This window comes from Monopterus albus, unplaced genomic scaffold (assembly GCF_001952655.1).
Source record: "Monopterus albus unplaced genomic scaffold, M_albus_1.0 scaffold6.1, whole genome shotgun sequence".
In the NCBI taxonomy this organism is placed as follows: Eukaryota; Metazoa; Chordata; class Actinopteri; order Synbranchiformes; family Synbranchidae; genus Monopterus; species Monopterus albus.
This window is the reverse complement of record NW_018127886.1, coordinates 1,395,951-1,411,832: the sequence shown is the minus strand read 5'-3', so window position 1 is coordinate 1,411,832 and position 15,882 is coordinate 1,395,951. Positions and strand designations below refer to the sequence as shown.

General features: G+C 41.4%; 2 protein-coding genes across 2 annotated transcripts in view; one reads left to right on the top strand and one right to left on the bottom strand.

Annotated features, from left to right (window-relative positions):
- The window catches only part of LOC109969633 (rho-related GTP-binding protein RhoA-D), a 20,337-nt gene extending 12,644 nt beyond the window's left edge, over positions 1-7,693 (top strand). Inside the window, exons 2-5 of the mRNA XM_020616663.1 lie at positions 3,047-3,202; positions 5,097-5,217; positions 5,920-6,050; positions 6,143-7,693. Of these exons, the coding sequence (XP_020472319.1) occupies positions 3,047-3,202; positions 5,097-5,217; positions 5,920-6,050; positions 6,143-6,316 (582 nt within the window). The 3' untranslated portion in view covers positions 6,317-7,693. The remainder of the gene's footprint in view (positions 1-3,046; positions 3,203-5,096; positions 5,218-5,919; positions 6,051-6,142) is intronic.
- Positions 6,911-15,882, bottom strand: part of LOC109969395 (putative helicase mov-10-B.1) — a 13,202-nt gene continuing 4,230 nt past the window's right edge. Inside the window, exons 4-23 of the mRNA XM_020616249.1 lie at positions 15,392-15,494; positions 15,152-15,293; positions 14,761-15,010; positions 14,530-14,643; positions 13,798-13,978; positions 13,154-13,296; positions 12,861-13,037; positions 11,719-11,831; positions 11,387-11,583; positions 11,055-11,152; positions 10,774-10,871; positions 10,597-10,695; positions 10,320-10,425; positions 10,109-10,226; positions 9,611-9,802; positions 9,436-9,507; positions 9,236-9,361; positions 9,074-9,162; positions 8,847-8,965; positions 6,911-8,748 (exon numbers count right to left, since the gene is read on the bottom strand). Of these exons, the coding sequence (XP_020471905.1) occupies positions 8,687-8,748; positions 8,847-8,965; positions 9,074-9,162; positions 9,236-9,361; positions 9,436-9,507; positions 9,611-9,802; positions 10,109-10,226; positions 10,320-10,425; positions 10,597-10,695; positions 10,774-10,871; positions 11,055-11,152; positions 11,387-11,583; positions 11,719-11,831; positions 12,861-13,037; positions 13,154-13,296; positions 13,798-13,978; positions 14,530-14,643; positions 14,761-15,010; positions 15,152-15,293; positions 15,392-15,494 (2,599 nt within the window). The 3' untranslated portion in view covers positions 6,911-8,686. The remainder of the gene's footprint in view (positions 8,749-8,846; positions 8,966-9,073; positions 9,163-9,235; positions 9,362-9,435; positions 9,508-9,610; positions 9,803-10,108; positions 10,227-10,319; positions 10,426-10,596; positions 10,696-10,773; positions 10,872-11,054; positions 11,153-11,386; positions 11,584-11,718; positions 11,832-12,860; positions 13,038-13,153; positions 13,297-13,797; positions 13,979-14,529; positions 14,644-14,760; positions 15,011-15,151; positions 15,294-15,391; positions 15,495-15,882) is intronic.

Below are 15,882 nucleotides of genomic sequence, written 5' to 3'. Positions count from 1 at the left end.
AGAACAAGATCAAGAGTGTGATTAAAACAGTGAGTGGATTTATTTACAGTTTGAGAGAAGCCAACTGAGTCTAATAATGAACAGAATGCATTATTGAGGCTGTCATTGTCAGACCAGGTTTTCCCCAAAATGTTTTCCAGTTATCATCTGTTGAGTAATGCAAAAGGAAATGGCAAAACAATGAATAGCTGCAGCTGCTAGATGATATTCTTAGTTAGATTTTATTCGCTTTTAATGATGTTAATGTTGTACTTGTAATATAATGACCTTTAAGCATGATCTTTCGATGTAGTTAAACTCACTTGAATGCTAAGGATGAATGTGTCCTAGGTAGTATTGACTTGATATCCATAATGTACACTAGCCTGACCTGTTATATGCATGCCTGCCCTCCATGCATCCTCATACACACTGTAAGGCCACATTCAGGCCGAGTTTCAAAGGTGTGAAAAAACGCAGCCCCCTCTATTCATTTCTATGGGAAATTGCATTCACCACAGCACCAGCACTGCAGGGGGCTCCAGCAAAGCCCTGCAGCCCAATGTGGAGGAAGGCAGATGAGGACATAGATGGCAATGGGAAAATCAACAAAACCTATTACTGGTAAGCGCCTGCAGTTTTCACCCGAGTTATGTTAAAAAGACAGCGCGCTTATGAGGAGGGCAAACATGTATTCTTTTTCTTCTCCATTAAGTTACTTTCTTAAGCTCATATTTAGGGTGTTTTAAAATTACTTCCTCATATTCTTTAGCTATTTTATGTCATAAAATGGTGAAAAATTATAGTCACAATTTCCTGCAATGATATGTTCGAAACCTAAAGATATTCAGTGTAAGATGATGAAAAGCAGCAAATCCTTACACTTGGATAGCTTGAACCTAAAAGTGGTTTGTGTTTTGGAATCAAGTACTAATCAAAATAGTTGCGGGTTTATTCTCTGTTTTGGGATCCACTCTGGCTCTTGGCTGACTTCTCAAAGATTTGGGGAACTGCTCTGTTCAAGAAGTGAGCAAAGTGTGCTCCTTTAACACGAACATTCTCATCATTTAATGCAGTGGTTTTATAATAGAACAAACCCAGCGATCAGCTCTCTTATTTAGAAAAGTCCTTGGAGTCCCCGTTCTTGTCCTTGTACTGGCACAGTATGTGCGCACACAGACACATTATGCAAAGGAAAGGACCCATTATCCCCACTAAACTCCATGTTGTCCACTGTCACAGTCAGCGGCATGCTGTGAGAGTGATTGTCGTCAATAAGCTGAATCACAGCACAAGGTCTGCAGGACTAGCTCCATTTTCTGGGTCTGCACTGTAGATACCAGTCACGTGTGTGTTTGTTTGTCCTCCCTCTGGCACTGACAGTATGATGTATGGAGTAGCAGCAGCCTGCTATCACAGAGAACAGGTGGCTCTCTCCAGAGACAAACTTGACAGCGCGCTGGCCTGATTTAATGTGTGGGAGAGAAAAGCAAATGGAACAATTGTCTTTTTATTCGTGTGGTGAAAATGGTAGTTGCGAGTCAAGGTAAATGAGCGCTACACAAGCTGAGGGGATCGAATGGAAAGTCATGTAGCACTGTACATTTTGTTCCCGAACATACACAAACAGCGTCTCTTTAGGGCTCATTGTCTTTTTACCAAATAGAAGGCTGGAGAAAATACCATGTAGTGTGTCCTGCAGGCTCTCCCTACATAAAATCATTTGTTTGGGTCACCCTGTACAGAGGAGCCTCCATTCAACCTGTAAGAACTGACTTTAGTTTCTATAAAGATTTTGTATCAACAGGCCTTTCCAGCCACCTGCCAGACCTTTTCATAAGAAACAGTTCCACATAAATGCAGCAAAACTCTGTTCATCACTGATACCACAGATGCAAATATATTAGTGAGTGCTGGATAACTTTGTTGTTAGGAAACAGCTGCTTAACACATCCAGCAGACATGAAGCAGCAGTAACATTCATTGGAGCCCTGCTTTTGTCCAGCAATGCTCACGATCCTTATAGCTCTGTTAAGGTGTTGACGATCTCCTGAAGAAAACGTGTCTCTTCAGCTGCTAAATGCTGTCAAAGCGAGTCACTAAGTTTGTCCGTCTGCTGTGTGGTGCCGAGCAAGTAGCGAGCGTGCACTGGGTTTTTAGAGCTTTTTTTTTAGTGAAACGGCTGCTGTTTAGAAAGTAACAGGAAAGTTTTGGGTTGAAAACTAAAAGAAAGAGCTGAAAGATTCTGTGAAGGTCAGTAGAGCTGTGGCAAACTATAGAGTCTGGTGATTAATAATCGTGAACCATTGTTGATATAAAACGTTAATAATAACCACTTTAAATGATAAATCTGCATTTCATCAGCTGTGTGTGATGGCAATTTTACATTGTAGGGGATGAAAAGCCTGTGCTGGTCTAGGTAGTTTGAGATCTGTGGAAGCTGATGTTGCTGGCTGGCAGCCAGTACATTGTCTCATCACCTACTGCCTTCTCTCCATTATTGTCAGCTTGTGGGAGTTGGCTATTGATCTGTGTGTGTGTGGGGGGGGCTCGATTCCCCTCTGGCAACCCAGGTTTTACTCACATGTATACAGCTTTTGGGGCAACAAGCAAAGAGAATAGGAGAGAAATATGTGCAATATGGAGGTGTCAGACGAAACCAGTAAGAGCTGTAAATCACATGACCCACAGGGACGGAGAGGTGACACATTAAGGACTGTTTTTGAAGTAACTGCATGACTGAAGCCGTGTATGTGCAACAGCATATAGAGTACAGAGGCGGCAGCGTTCCCAAGGCTGTGGCTCTCCCCCTGTTCCTTTTCTTCTCGCTGCTTTTCCAGACTAGCCTTGAACCCTCAGCCTGACTCTTGTTTTTCACCTCACACACAGGACGCAGCCCAGGAACGGGAAGAGGGTGCGGCTCTAAAACAAGCTTCAGTCATCTTTTCCCCTTGCTGTCTTTTTCCTCATTCCTTTTTCACCTCCCTCCCTTGTTTGAAAATACTGGATCCTCACCAGTGTCTCAAACCCTAACACACACACTGATCAGAGTGTGCTCTGTTTGTAGATGGCAGCCATCAGGAAAAAACTAGTGATAGTTGGAGATGGTGCATGTGGGAAGACCTGTCTGCTCATCGTCTTCAGTAAGGACCAGTTCCCAGAGGTTTACGTTCCCACTGTGTTCGAGAACTACATCGCTGACATTGAAGTTGATGGCAAACAGGTATTTAAAATTTCTGTTGATTTGCTATAGTTGGCAATGGGGAATGTCTGTTTACTCATGTGCAGCATAGTTGCACTTGAATATATTCACTTTGATACTTTAAACTTCTACTCCTCTACAGTATTGTGATTTTTACTCCAGTACATTTTTTGACAGTTATAGTAACCGGTTATTTTACAGAACAAGTTTTAACATTAAAATAACCTATGATGAGCCATATTGGTGTCACTTTTCATCAGAATTTTGAGCATTGTTCAAACGGGGTTCGAATCCAACAATGTACGCTCTGTCAATAAGCGCAGCAGGCCGTTTGATGTAATTTGCCTTGTGGTCCAGCAGAGGACATTCTGAAAATTCATTATCAGCTTGACCAGTTACATGTCTCGTTGACCTCTTAGTAAAGTGAGCTCGTAATATTATGTTTGCAAGGACAAAATGCGAGATAGTAGGGAGAAAAGTTATGCTGATCGAACAGGTCAGTGGGGTCACGGCAAACAGTTTGCCGACTCACCTGCAACCTCACTATCCAAGTGAGGCCCTGAAGTTAACGTTACCACAGGTGACTAGAGCAGCGTCTGTTCTACGTGCTCGCCTGACTGGCCTACCCCTGCAGCTTACTTGACCCGAAGAAGGCCAGCATGCAGCATGTCATGATGTCTTTGCTAACCTCTGCTGATGCAGCACATAAATCAGCCAGAGCTGTGACAGGTACTGACGATTTTTTTTTTTTAAATTAAATATTAAGCCCAACTCTCTATCTGTGGGTCTTATTGTTGTGAAGCAGCAGACCTCCAGCCAACAACAGGAAAAGGATCAGAGCTACTTTCCTGTGTAGGACTGGAGCCGTCTCCTCATACATCATGACTAATGTTCCATTTCCTGATCCTGTTTGCCGTGCTGCAGAATGTGGGATCAGTCGGCTGGGGTTTTGCGCTGTTTCATACAAAGTCTGGAATCCAAGCATGTCAACTGTGGTGTAGTGAGCTTTAAAAAAAAAAAAAAAAAACCTGCACTTGGTATAGTGAAATATTTAACACCTCACAGCTGTCCCCCACTCATTAATTGATTATATTCAGCTGCAGCTACAAAAACTCAGAAAAGAGGGCTGAAAAGATTTCACACCAGCAGCACTGTGGCTAAATAATTTGCAGATGAGCCTCCAGAGAGGCACCTAGTGGTGAAAGAATTCAAAAGCAGCAGAGATGAACACATTACAGTATGTCACGATGTGGGGTTACTCACTTATCCAATTAATTGTCAAAGTAATGTTTCAGGCTGGTACAGCTCTGCTCACTGTTTGTCATACTATGGAAATGTTTTTCTTTGTAAGACACAGTGACTTGCCAGTCTTGCTAAGATAACCAATTACCCAATTCTCAGCAGTAGCAGGTGCAGTTTTCCAGCTGTGATTGTAATGGTGGTAAGGATATTGTAGAACTAAATCAACAGGACACAGGATAAGACAGGTCGACATTACAGTTAAGCTCAGAGGCCGCAGACTTTTACAGTAAAAAGAAGCCACATGATGTAAGCATGATATGACACTCGTGTTATGCTGTAGCAAGAGCTCCAGCTTTTGCTGAGCTGTAGCAAATGTCTTTCTATTCAGCATTTGTTTTATCTGGAGCAGGTCAGGCGCTCTGGGACTACTAACACTTTGATTAACAGCCTCAGAGAAGCCTGCGGGAGCCATATCCACCTCTAGGGATCTGATTTTTAGGCCTGATAGCAGAAGAATGAATAGTTTTAAATCCTCTTTCCATTTATTCTGCTTCTGTTCTTGTTGCCCATATTCTGGTTTTTCTGTTGGTTTTCTCCCTTGTCACCCTGCTGCCGGGTCAAGTGTGAATAATGCAATTGAAATAACCAGCATCACTTCTTTCCTCTCACTCAGGTGGAGTTAGCACTGTGGGATACAGCGGGTCAGGAAGATTATGACAGACTGAGGCCTCTCTCTTACCCCGACACCGATGTCATCCTCATGTGCTTCTCCATAGACAGCCCTGACAGTTTAGGTAAGGCTGGAAACCGTTAACCCACTCAGCAAAACTGTGTTTAACCTTTCTAGATAATTACTGTGCCCCAGTTGTCATCATTATTCAATACTTTGAACAAATGAATATGACCTTTAACTTAAATATATTGAAACTATATTTGTAACCACATGTAGTCAGTACAGTAATTCAAGACTGATCTACTCCAGATTTTGATTAATGCATCCTTGATGGACTCTTACGGGTTTTAATGCAGTGTTTCCCTATTAAGGAGGAATATCATGACTAAACAAATTTCAAGAATATAATCTAACTGCTGCTATTGTGTTTGGCTCAAAATTTTAATGGAATTTCCTGGAAACATACACCAATTATATTACATGCATTTCAGGCTAGGATCTGGTTGCTTTTGGCCTTCAAGTATCACATCCCACAGATGGAGAAATATGTCTTCTTTAGCAAGACTCTCCCACAGTGATTTGACATGAGCAATGCCACAGATGGTAGTCCGACTCTTATCACAACATGGCATCTCCTTCCAAAGCAAACAGCTCTGATTTTGGCTAGCACACTTGAACCAGTGCAGTTAGGAGTCAGTGACCTCTCCATGTTTGTCTGTACAGTGATGAGGTCTCTAGCTGTCCTTTTAAGGAAGGAACTCTGGGATTTATTGTGTGGTCACTTGAGATTTTTTTTAATGTATTTTTTTCCTCAATCTTGTAGAGAACATTCCTGAGAAATGGACACCTGAAGTGAAACACTTTTGTCCCAACGTCCCAATCATCCTTGTGGGCAACAAGAAGGACCTTAGGAATGATGAACACACGCGCAGGGAGCTGGCAAAGATGAAACAGGTGTGTGTTTCTGTATCCATTTGTATTACTGGCAACACATTATTATTATTGTACCCACTGTTTAACTCGCAGTTTGAACATTAAACCTTCAGGAGCCAGTAAAGTCTGAAGAGGGCAGGGACATGGCCAACCGCATCAGTGCCTTTGGGTACCTGGAGTGCTCCGCCAAGACAAAGGATGGCGTGAGGGAAGTGTTTGAGATGGCTACCAGGGCGGCACTCCAGGTCCGCAAGCGTAAGAAGAGGGGCGGCTGCCAGCTACTGTGAAGCGGTGGGGCATGTTGGCCAGTCAGAAGCTGAGGGAGTACTCCCCAACACACAGAGTAAAGTTAGAGAAACCTTAAATCGGTGGCTTCCGTGGACAACACTTACTTCACCAATGCAGATATGCCACAGGCAATTATGACAGACTGACCCACCCATTTAAAAGCAAAAAAAAAATAAAATGTTTTTCTTTTGTAACACTATTTCCTCTGCTACTTGCACAGTCAGGGTTTTTTTTTTTGCCATTTTGTTTTTCTTCACCAGCCTGTTAATGAGAAGGACCTACCCTTTCTCTCTATACATATGAATGTATGTTTGTATTTATATGTGCATATACTTTACAAATACATCAGGCACCTGCCTCTGCATTATGATTGTTTACAGAGTAGGTGCTTGTAGCTCACTGTCTGTTTCTCAGCTCACTTGCAGAAGTACAGGCAGTTTTAGATTTGCTTTATTGGTAAGGAATCTCTGCTTCTCTTTAAACTGCATATACCCCTTTGTCTCCCTTTCCACATCCGCTTCAGTCACAATGCTTCATCTATTTGTCATACCACTGTTAATTTTTACAGCCTGAAAGTCCTGTTTCAGCAGAACTTTTTTTTTTCTCCTCCTACCTTCTGGCAAGAACTAAATTTAGAGCATGATCACAGCATTAATCCATAGAAACCCACATAAATTGAAGCTGCAACAGCTATTTGTGTGAGGTCGTTATGGGCTGCACCTTGGTCTGTCTTCCATGGTGCTAGCTTAAACTGGCACTAGAGACACTGGTCTATTGTCACGGAGACAATACTCATAGTCATGCTCATACTGACTCTGACAGACATCACCACTGCCTTCCCTCAGCAAACCCTGCTGTCCTGTCTGAACTCTGTACTGTTTCAGGTCCACTAGAGGTTGTGATGTACCACTGTGTACTGGATTAACTGAGGACGAGCGCACACTGTAACCTACAGGTTTCTGTGCTTTGCACATAATGGGTGCACACTACACAGCCATTAATATTCAGACAGGACCATTCTGTATAAATACTCAGCTAATGTGCACTCTTCTTTGTGCTCAGCAGATCAGTAGCAGTCTTGACCATCTGAAATTGGGGCTTGTCGATGTGCAATACCCCTTCATTTTACACTATGGGAAAATTCTTTGAAATGTGATTGAACAAATGAGGATATCTAAGCCAGTGTTCAAAGTTCCTTTTGTGTGGCCCTTATAGACAATGTCCTGTGCAGCCAACCTCAAAGACAGGGTGTGTGTCTGTCTTTGGGCTCAAAATTGAAATGTGACATCTAAGTTTGAAGTTTTTACACCAATCTGAACAAATTGCAACAAAATTGGGATGAAAGTCCAAGTGTCAATTTTAAGTGGTTAAAAAAAGTAAAATTTAAACTACAGTAACTTTCCACAGTGACGGAATCATCAAACCATCCCATCTTACCTGCAGCCCTCTGATACAGTTAAAGTGAACATATTTGAGGCGGTATGACATTGTGAATATATGTAGTCCTGCCCTGAACACACTTAAGTGAACGAGATGGTCCTTACATTGATATCATTTATCCAGTACATTCAGATCCACCAAGATCAGAATGTTGTGGTCTTGGGCTAATTCCTGGACAGTGCCTCTATACGTCTGTAATGTCAAACAGGTCAAGAGCAAATGATTGTGATGATGCTTTACAAACGGGAGTGAGAAGTGCTGAATGTGACAAACATGTTAATAAAGTATTTTTGAAATACTACGTAATCTTAACTGGTTTAAATTCATATCCTGGCATGTTGGTCAAACCTTTTCATTAGCAAAAGGTGAAGGACTGTACAGGTGAGGCTGCACGTTATAGCCCAAAAATTGCTGTTTCATTTAACAGAAACCCAAGACTCCATTTCCATTAAACTAAAACCAACAAATGCCAAAGTGATCAGGAAATAAACAGTTCTAAATACTTAATTTTTATTAATTAATAGAAATATCTGTACACATTCAATTCAGGGACAAACTGTAAATACACATGATTGTAAAATTCATTTTAAAGAACCAAATTACTTTTAAAATTCATTCTCCAATTTTATGTTGGCATCTGTTTCAAGTGAAACTGTTCCAATTGAAAGTGGTGTTTGTGCAGCCCACTGAGGTAACCAAAGACAAGCTGTCTGCTTTAAACATGAATCACTTTCCTGTCTATGTTTCTCGAGTTGAAATTAAAAAGACTAACCTGAGTTGAACAATATACTTTGGTATTTTTTTAAAGAGGTATCAAAGCCCTCAGAAGAATGTGTACAAAAGGTAGAAATCTATAAGCCTATAGAAATCTATAAGGGGAAGGCAAATGAATTCCTTCAGGTGCCATGGATGAAGTCGGCTCTTTTTCTTCAAAGGTCGTTCCTCCACTCGGGGTGCAGAGACTGCTGAATGGCGCTCTCCGCAGTCTCAACTTAGAGCAGATTAATAGACAAACAGCAAGGTGGGTAACTTTAAAACCAATTCAAAATATTCATTTTAAGAGGGATGCTAATGAAGCTTGTCTGTCACCTTCAGGCTTGATATCGAGATACAGGCTGGCGAACCTCTCGATCATGTTCTCCTCGTCATCATCGTCATCTGCCCCAAAGTCAATGTAGCCTCCTTCCTCTCTGCAGTACTGGATGAAGCTACAGATGTGCAAGGACAGAGAATAATGGGCACTGCTCTCTTGAATTTAAAGTTAAAACTTTAGTTTTAATATCGGTATGTAGGTGAAGTAGCTATGTGAAACATACCGGTTCCAGGTAGTATCCGTCTTCAGCACTCTGGTGTTTCCCACCACAATCAGCAGGGCTTGGGCTCGTGTCACAGCCACATTGAATCTCTGGATGAGAAAAGTGTGTTTCAAAATATCCTTTTGTGTAAACACACTATGTGCATGTGCTCGTTTTGTATACCTTCTCATTCTTGACAAAGCCCAGACTGAACTTTCTGTCCAAGTCTGCGTACTTGGTGTTGCTCCGAACTGTAGACACCAGGATTACTCTCCTTTCCTGACCTTGGAACTCCTCCACTGAACCAACCTAACACATGTGTACGCACATGAGCCACTGTTGCTGCATGTTTATTATTTAAGACTAGAGCGAGATTTAGTTACCTTAAGGTCATTTATGTCCTTCAGTTTGAGGTCTTTCCCAACCTTTTCCAAGAACTTACGGATTTTCTGCACCTATGTAACACCCAGAAATAAAATCGGGTAATATGTAGTCAGACTTAACAGTCAATTCAGTTCCATGTTCATTCATTCATTGTCAACTTGGATTAATTCAGACCTGTTTCCTGTAGGGGGCGATGATACCAATGTCTTTGGGTAAGATGGTAGCCAGGCCCTTCTTGCCTCCTGTCTCCAGCAGTTTCCTCACATAGTTCATCAGCACCTCCACCTCTGCCACATTGAAGAATGAAGGACTGCTGGCCTCACGCTCATCAATGCCAGTGACATTATGGAGGATCAGTGGGAAGTCCTGAAATAGGGGTGAGAAATATCTTTATAAATAAAACTGTTCATGCATTCTTCTTTAGAGAAATTTTTCAGAATGTTTCTGTGCTGCCACAAGGTGGGGTAAACCAAGTCCACAATTCTGAAGTGACAAGTGTTGCACTGGTTTTCATATTCTGTAACTAGACGGTACGCCTACCTCCGCCTAACTAATCGATTCAGTTCTAGAACAAACATCAGATGGCTACATGTAATAGTTGAGGTGCCTGAGTAGTCATGCCAAATAATCAGTTCCTCTTTGCATGTGTGTGCTGAGAAAAAGGACTGTTACCTTCTTTTTGAGGTGTTCCCATCTGCAGTAGGAGTTGCGTTTAATTTCATCTGCACAAGCCTGTAACTTGTTGTCATAGAAGAGCTCGTTAGGAACCTTCAGAATGGCAGGATGGGACCTGAAAAGGACAAAACAGAAAAGCAGCCCAGAAAATGTCAAGACAAGTCAAACATAGTCAAGGAGTGACCTGTAACTGGCTCTTCTACCACACCTGTAGTTACGCAGCAATTTGGTGACGAAGCGACTGTTGAACCCATCCTCCTGATCCTTCTGGTACAAAGGGATATCATTCATCATGCGCTCCAAGAAGGACACTCCTAAAGACAGCAGAGCCTTTTAAGTCTTGTCAAATAGCAGAATATGGCAGTCACAAGCAAGACAAGAGTATGTTTTAAAGTTAGTCTGTGTGTAAATAACAAAAGCTGAAATGCAGATATACTGTATGTGACCTCAAACACTACAGTGTGTGTGTGTGTGTGTGTACTTACCCATGCCGTATTTCAGTGCAAAAGGGGATCTGAGGATGGGTCCGAGCTGCTTGGGGTCTCCAGCCAGAACAACCTGACCAGACTCAGCATGCAGCAGCCCTTTGTATCATGGATAACAAACATCAGCCAGCCCATAAAGCACATTCAACAGAAAACACAGTGCTGTTTGGTCTTTACCTGCCAATGGGATTAAACATTCAGTTTCCACAGCATGTCCTGCCTCGTCCACAAACACATGAGTGTAATGTCCTTCCAGAATGCCTCCTGTGACCAGCCTGCAGATACCAGGGATACAAAGACAGTAGCCAACTTACTGCTACACAAGCTCATGAGCAGAATTGACTGACATTTTGAACAGTAGAGAATATAAACAAGATGTAACAGTGTACAACAAGTGAAGTGCAACTTTTTTAAATTGCCATGCAGGTTAGCAAACTGCAGTCAGAGTAATTCACTACCTTCCAGCAGTTATCAGGGTGGTGACCATAATCCTATACTCCATCAGCTTCTCTTTAGGAGCAAAAACATAGTGGTCCCCTTCTAGGTTAGAGCATTCCTGTGGAAGTACCACAACGTCTGTGTACACATGCTTCGGTGAAGCCAGAAAAACACTTGACAGCAAACAATTGTGAGTAGTAAATAGTCCTAAACACTGCCATGCACCATAATGTTCATAAAAGGATAGATAATATAATTGTGACCAGGCGAATAAATAGTAAATAAAAGAACGGCTTTGAATTTAAAATAAACAGCAGTCACTTGGAATTTAAAAAAAAAAAAAAGCACGGACCTTTAGATTTTTAGGGACTAATTGTGGGTCCCGGCTGCTGGCGTACATGCGATGGACTTTATGCTGGTCCACGTGTTCCAGAATCTTTGTACAGAGCAGATCAGCAGCACTGTTGGAGGGAGCACAAGCCAGGATGTGGCAGGAGGCCTGGGTCTTCTCTATCTGCTTGATGGCCTCCACCAGAGTCACAGTTTTGCCTGAACAGAAAAAGAACCACCTGAATAAAGTCAAGTGCGTTAAAGTTCCAGCTTTGTGGGCAGGTGGTAGGATACCAGGTCAAACCTAAATTACTTTAAACACATAAAACTCAACAATGCTGGTGCTTGCTGTACCTGTTCCAGGTGGGCCAAACACCAGGTAAGGAGCAGGTTTGGATGAGCCAGCTACAATGCGCTGTACTGCATGTAACTGCTCTGGGTTCCTCTCCAACTTTGAGTCAAACAGCCTAATAGCAGGAATACAGATGACAGGAGGTGAGTTGCAGGTAGAAACCATGTACATGCACAAAGAATCACATACTTTCATAAGGTGAATCAAGCACCTTGTTTGTGCCAAATTATTAGGATACAAACATTTTCTATTTTAACAAGTTTAAAATGCCTCTTAATTCTAAATTTAATGTAGCAGTACAGCATGTAAATGTTTTCCTCATAGGAACAACCTAAATAACTAGGCAGCAACAAGCAGTGTTTTCTGTTATTGGGATCATAATTTTACTTTTTGCATTTGTATTTTATTTTCACACCGTCTTAAGTCTTGAGCACACACGCTCAAGAAGGAATGGATTCTTAAGCGCCAAAGACCATGACCTCAGTGGACAATACACAGACTGGACATGACTTAAACTGGACATTATTCAGAGACAGTACACAGAGAAAGGTCACGTACTGCATGACCTAACCAACAGGGGCAGCTGCAGGGGGCCTGAGAGGAAGTCCCTTACACTGAAAACTTAACTCGTGCTGCAAAGTGCAGGTCAGCTGAAGGTCAGCTTGAATAATAAAGAGCTCAAGTGAAGATGCCATACATCAACTGGACAAAACTATAAACTGGACCGTCTGTCAGGAAGTTGCTTTTTTGGAATCACAGAGTCTCCTGCCATTATGTTCTGATCATATGTGCAGCTCAATCATTGTCTTATATTATTCATCCACAGGCAGAGGGACAGATACTACAGACATCTGTGCTGTAAAATAGGCAACTATCATATGCACTGTATTTTTTATACACACATGCTGTGTTTTCATTCCTTGTGGGGACTTTGACATTCATTTCCTGTAGACTTATCCTAACCTTAACCACTACTTGTCTAACCCTAACCCTCATACTTAACCATGTTGCCACCCTATAATTCAGTGATTTCCTTGTGGGGAATAGCTTCTGGTCCCCACAGTGTGAGTGTGTTAACAGGTTTTGGTCCTCATAATGTATGTAATACAAAGGCACACACACATTCCATTCTAGCGTGCCTGACCTGAGTTTGGGAAGCTCAGTTGGTGGAGGGAAGTAGCTGGGTGCAGCAGGGAACAGCACATTTTCCAGTCTCTTTTCAATTGCCAGGTCTACAGCCCTGTGCTGAAGACGCAGAGTCAGGCGGTTGACAGTGAACTCAACCTTGAACTTCATGTTGTCTACAAACAGATCCAACAATCTGCAAAGAAATACAAAAAAAAAAAAAAAAAAAAAATCCATTTTCTTTGTTAAACATCAGTCAAAGAAAAAGAATATTTTTAAAATCACTATGTTACATGACTGTCTTGAACTTACTTTGAATCAAAGCCCAGTTTGACACAGTCCAGCTGCACGCTGTGGACGTAGCCACAGTACTTCACCCCTGTCTCTCCTAAAGGACACACCAGCAGCTTATCTCCTCGTAGCACAGATGGCCGGTTCTCAGACACACCAGGTACCTGGCAAGTTTGAAGAATGTATTGCACTATAAATAATTTTAAATATCATTGCTTTCAGAAATGATTGATTACACTTTAGCCAATGTAATGGCTGAGTAAAAATGTTTAAAATTGATTTGATGTACGACCCCCTAATCTAGTAAGATATCAGTGCCAGCAGTACATATCACAACAGCTCTTATATTAAATCTAAACTCTGATTTAAAATCATATCACTGATTTTTTTTTTTTTTTGTCTTGTATGGTGAAAACTCTTGTGCCTTGTAGTGTGATGTACTACTGACTATTTTTATTACTACTCCAATATACTGTAATACCTTCTGGTACAACAGCTAATTAAGACAGATATCTAGAGCTACTGAATCCAAGTAAAAGTTTATTCTAAATGTATAATATGAGCCAGTGACTTCCAAGTGTGAGATAAAGAATGAACACCTGAAGGAATGAGTGATTATGTGAGTACTATAAGTGAGTGAATGAAATGTGCAAGCATATGATTACCTCTAGTATGAGAAGTTTCTTGTTTGCTGGGTCTCTGACCATAGTGGCATATTCTTTATCATTGTTGGGGATGTTGTATCTCTTGATGTCCACTTCCATCTGCAGCTCTTCCAGAAACAGCAGCAAGTGGAATTTCTCACAGTAGTTCTCCCAGCTCAAGGGACTCTCCAGCAAGGCCATTCTAACCAGACCCAAGGAAAAGAAAGTGTTTACACGGTAGAACACAAACTGGGTTGAATTATGTCATTGGTGTATGTTTTTAGCACGTGTTCACACTCAGGCCAACCCTGTCTCCAAGACATTTATATGTTACTGAATTCTTTTCTCAACTATGTTGTGTGGTTAGATGTTAATAATCATGCTGTGTCTTAAGATTTTAGTTACTGGTGACTTTTTCTGCATTAAGCCAGACCAGTGTCACTACAAGTGGATATTCTATTGCAAGAAATTTCACAGAAAACCAATTAAATTTATGGTCAATCAACATCTTTCTGCTAGATCCAGTATCAGTCTATTTTTTTGCAACTTTCCAGATATGATACAGAAACAATCAGCTTTCCCCTCAAAACAATTGGCTAAATATAACTGATATCAATAAACATTTCTACTAGCTACACTGTGATATATATAAAACATCATATAAAAGCAGCTTAAGCTTTCCAGAGTCATTACATCAGTATCCTTAATGACTGACCTATAGCTAGAGATGATTAAAAACTGAACTGAATTTACCTTCTGCCAGAGACGCCAGCAGGCTGCTTGAGTAACTTGATGAGCTCGTTCATATATAGTGGTATTTTATAATCTCTTAGCGGCACCACATTTCTTAGTCTCAGCACCGACAACCTGGAAAAAAATTGACAAAACGGAAAAGATTTGAACTATATCAACATAACAGAATGAGTCAGAAAGCATTTCTATTTTTACATTTTATTTAACAGTGTATCAAGTGAATGGTGGTACCCTTCAGGTGGCTGACCATCCACAATCATGCATTTAACTTCAGGGGTCCAGGCAGGAAGGGAGAGAGGTTTGTAGGGTGCTACAGGTGCCAGCTCCCGTCCTAAGGCAGTTACACATCTAGCCTCAAAGAAGCGGACGATGTGAAATGCATCTGAGTCATTCAAATCTGGTTTGAATTCAAAGGCCAGTGTAGCTGGATAGAAGCCAACCATTTTGCAGCTAAAGCAAACCTGGATTTCATAACTGTCACCTGAGAATGGAACATAATGAATAAAGTTTAGTGTATTCCTAGTGGTCCATAATTTTTCTCTCAGTGGAGCAAAAATTGGCATTATGAATTCAAAAACTCACAAATAAACCTTATGAAACTCATTTGTGACATTTGCATTACCTGGTTGTAGTGACAGGGGGTTTTTCTTGGTCACTTTGCTCTCATCTCTTAGAGTCAAGTATCCGAGCCACTGCAGTGAGGTGTAGTAGGTGAAATGTACAGCAGTTGTTCGAGTGTTGTTCACAGTCAGTTTTACCACATACTGAAAGAGAAAAAAAGAAAAACAGATCTATGCATCTCTGCAATTCGTATGACCAACAGTGGCTTTATTTGTTTCAACAGACAACGCTGCAGTTTCACCTCATCAACATGTGTGTCTTCCACCCATAGCTGAAGTCTCCCATCCTCAAACGGCTCTTCGGCTGTAATGCTGACACCATGTTTGTCCGAGATGAAGAGAGCCCTGTGTGTGTGTAAGAGCAAACGAGGTGTGAGTATGAAGATCACCATAAAATCAGAGCCAAGTGTTTTATAGGCTGTGTTAGGTAATTTCTTAGTCAGATAGATATTTGTTAGACATCTGTTGTATTAGCAAATGTTTAGTGGAGACAGGCTGTCTATGCTCAGGCTGGTAAATGCTTAGTTCATTGTCATGAGTGCTGCAGGCTGCATCTAGGCCAAGGTCAACTAGATTGCAGAGTCTGCAGACAGGATGAATATTGCTAGTAGCATGCTATGCTCAGCCGTAATCTTAGTTATAATATCTTCCGAGGCTTACTGTTCGGACATGTCCCTGAATGTCCTGTATGTTTTTAGATACACACCACTAATCAACAGCCACACACTTTAAT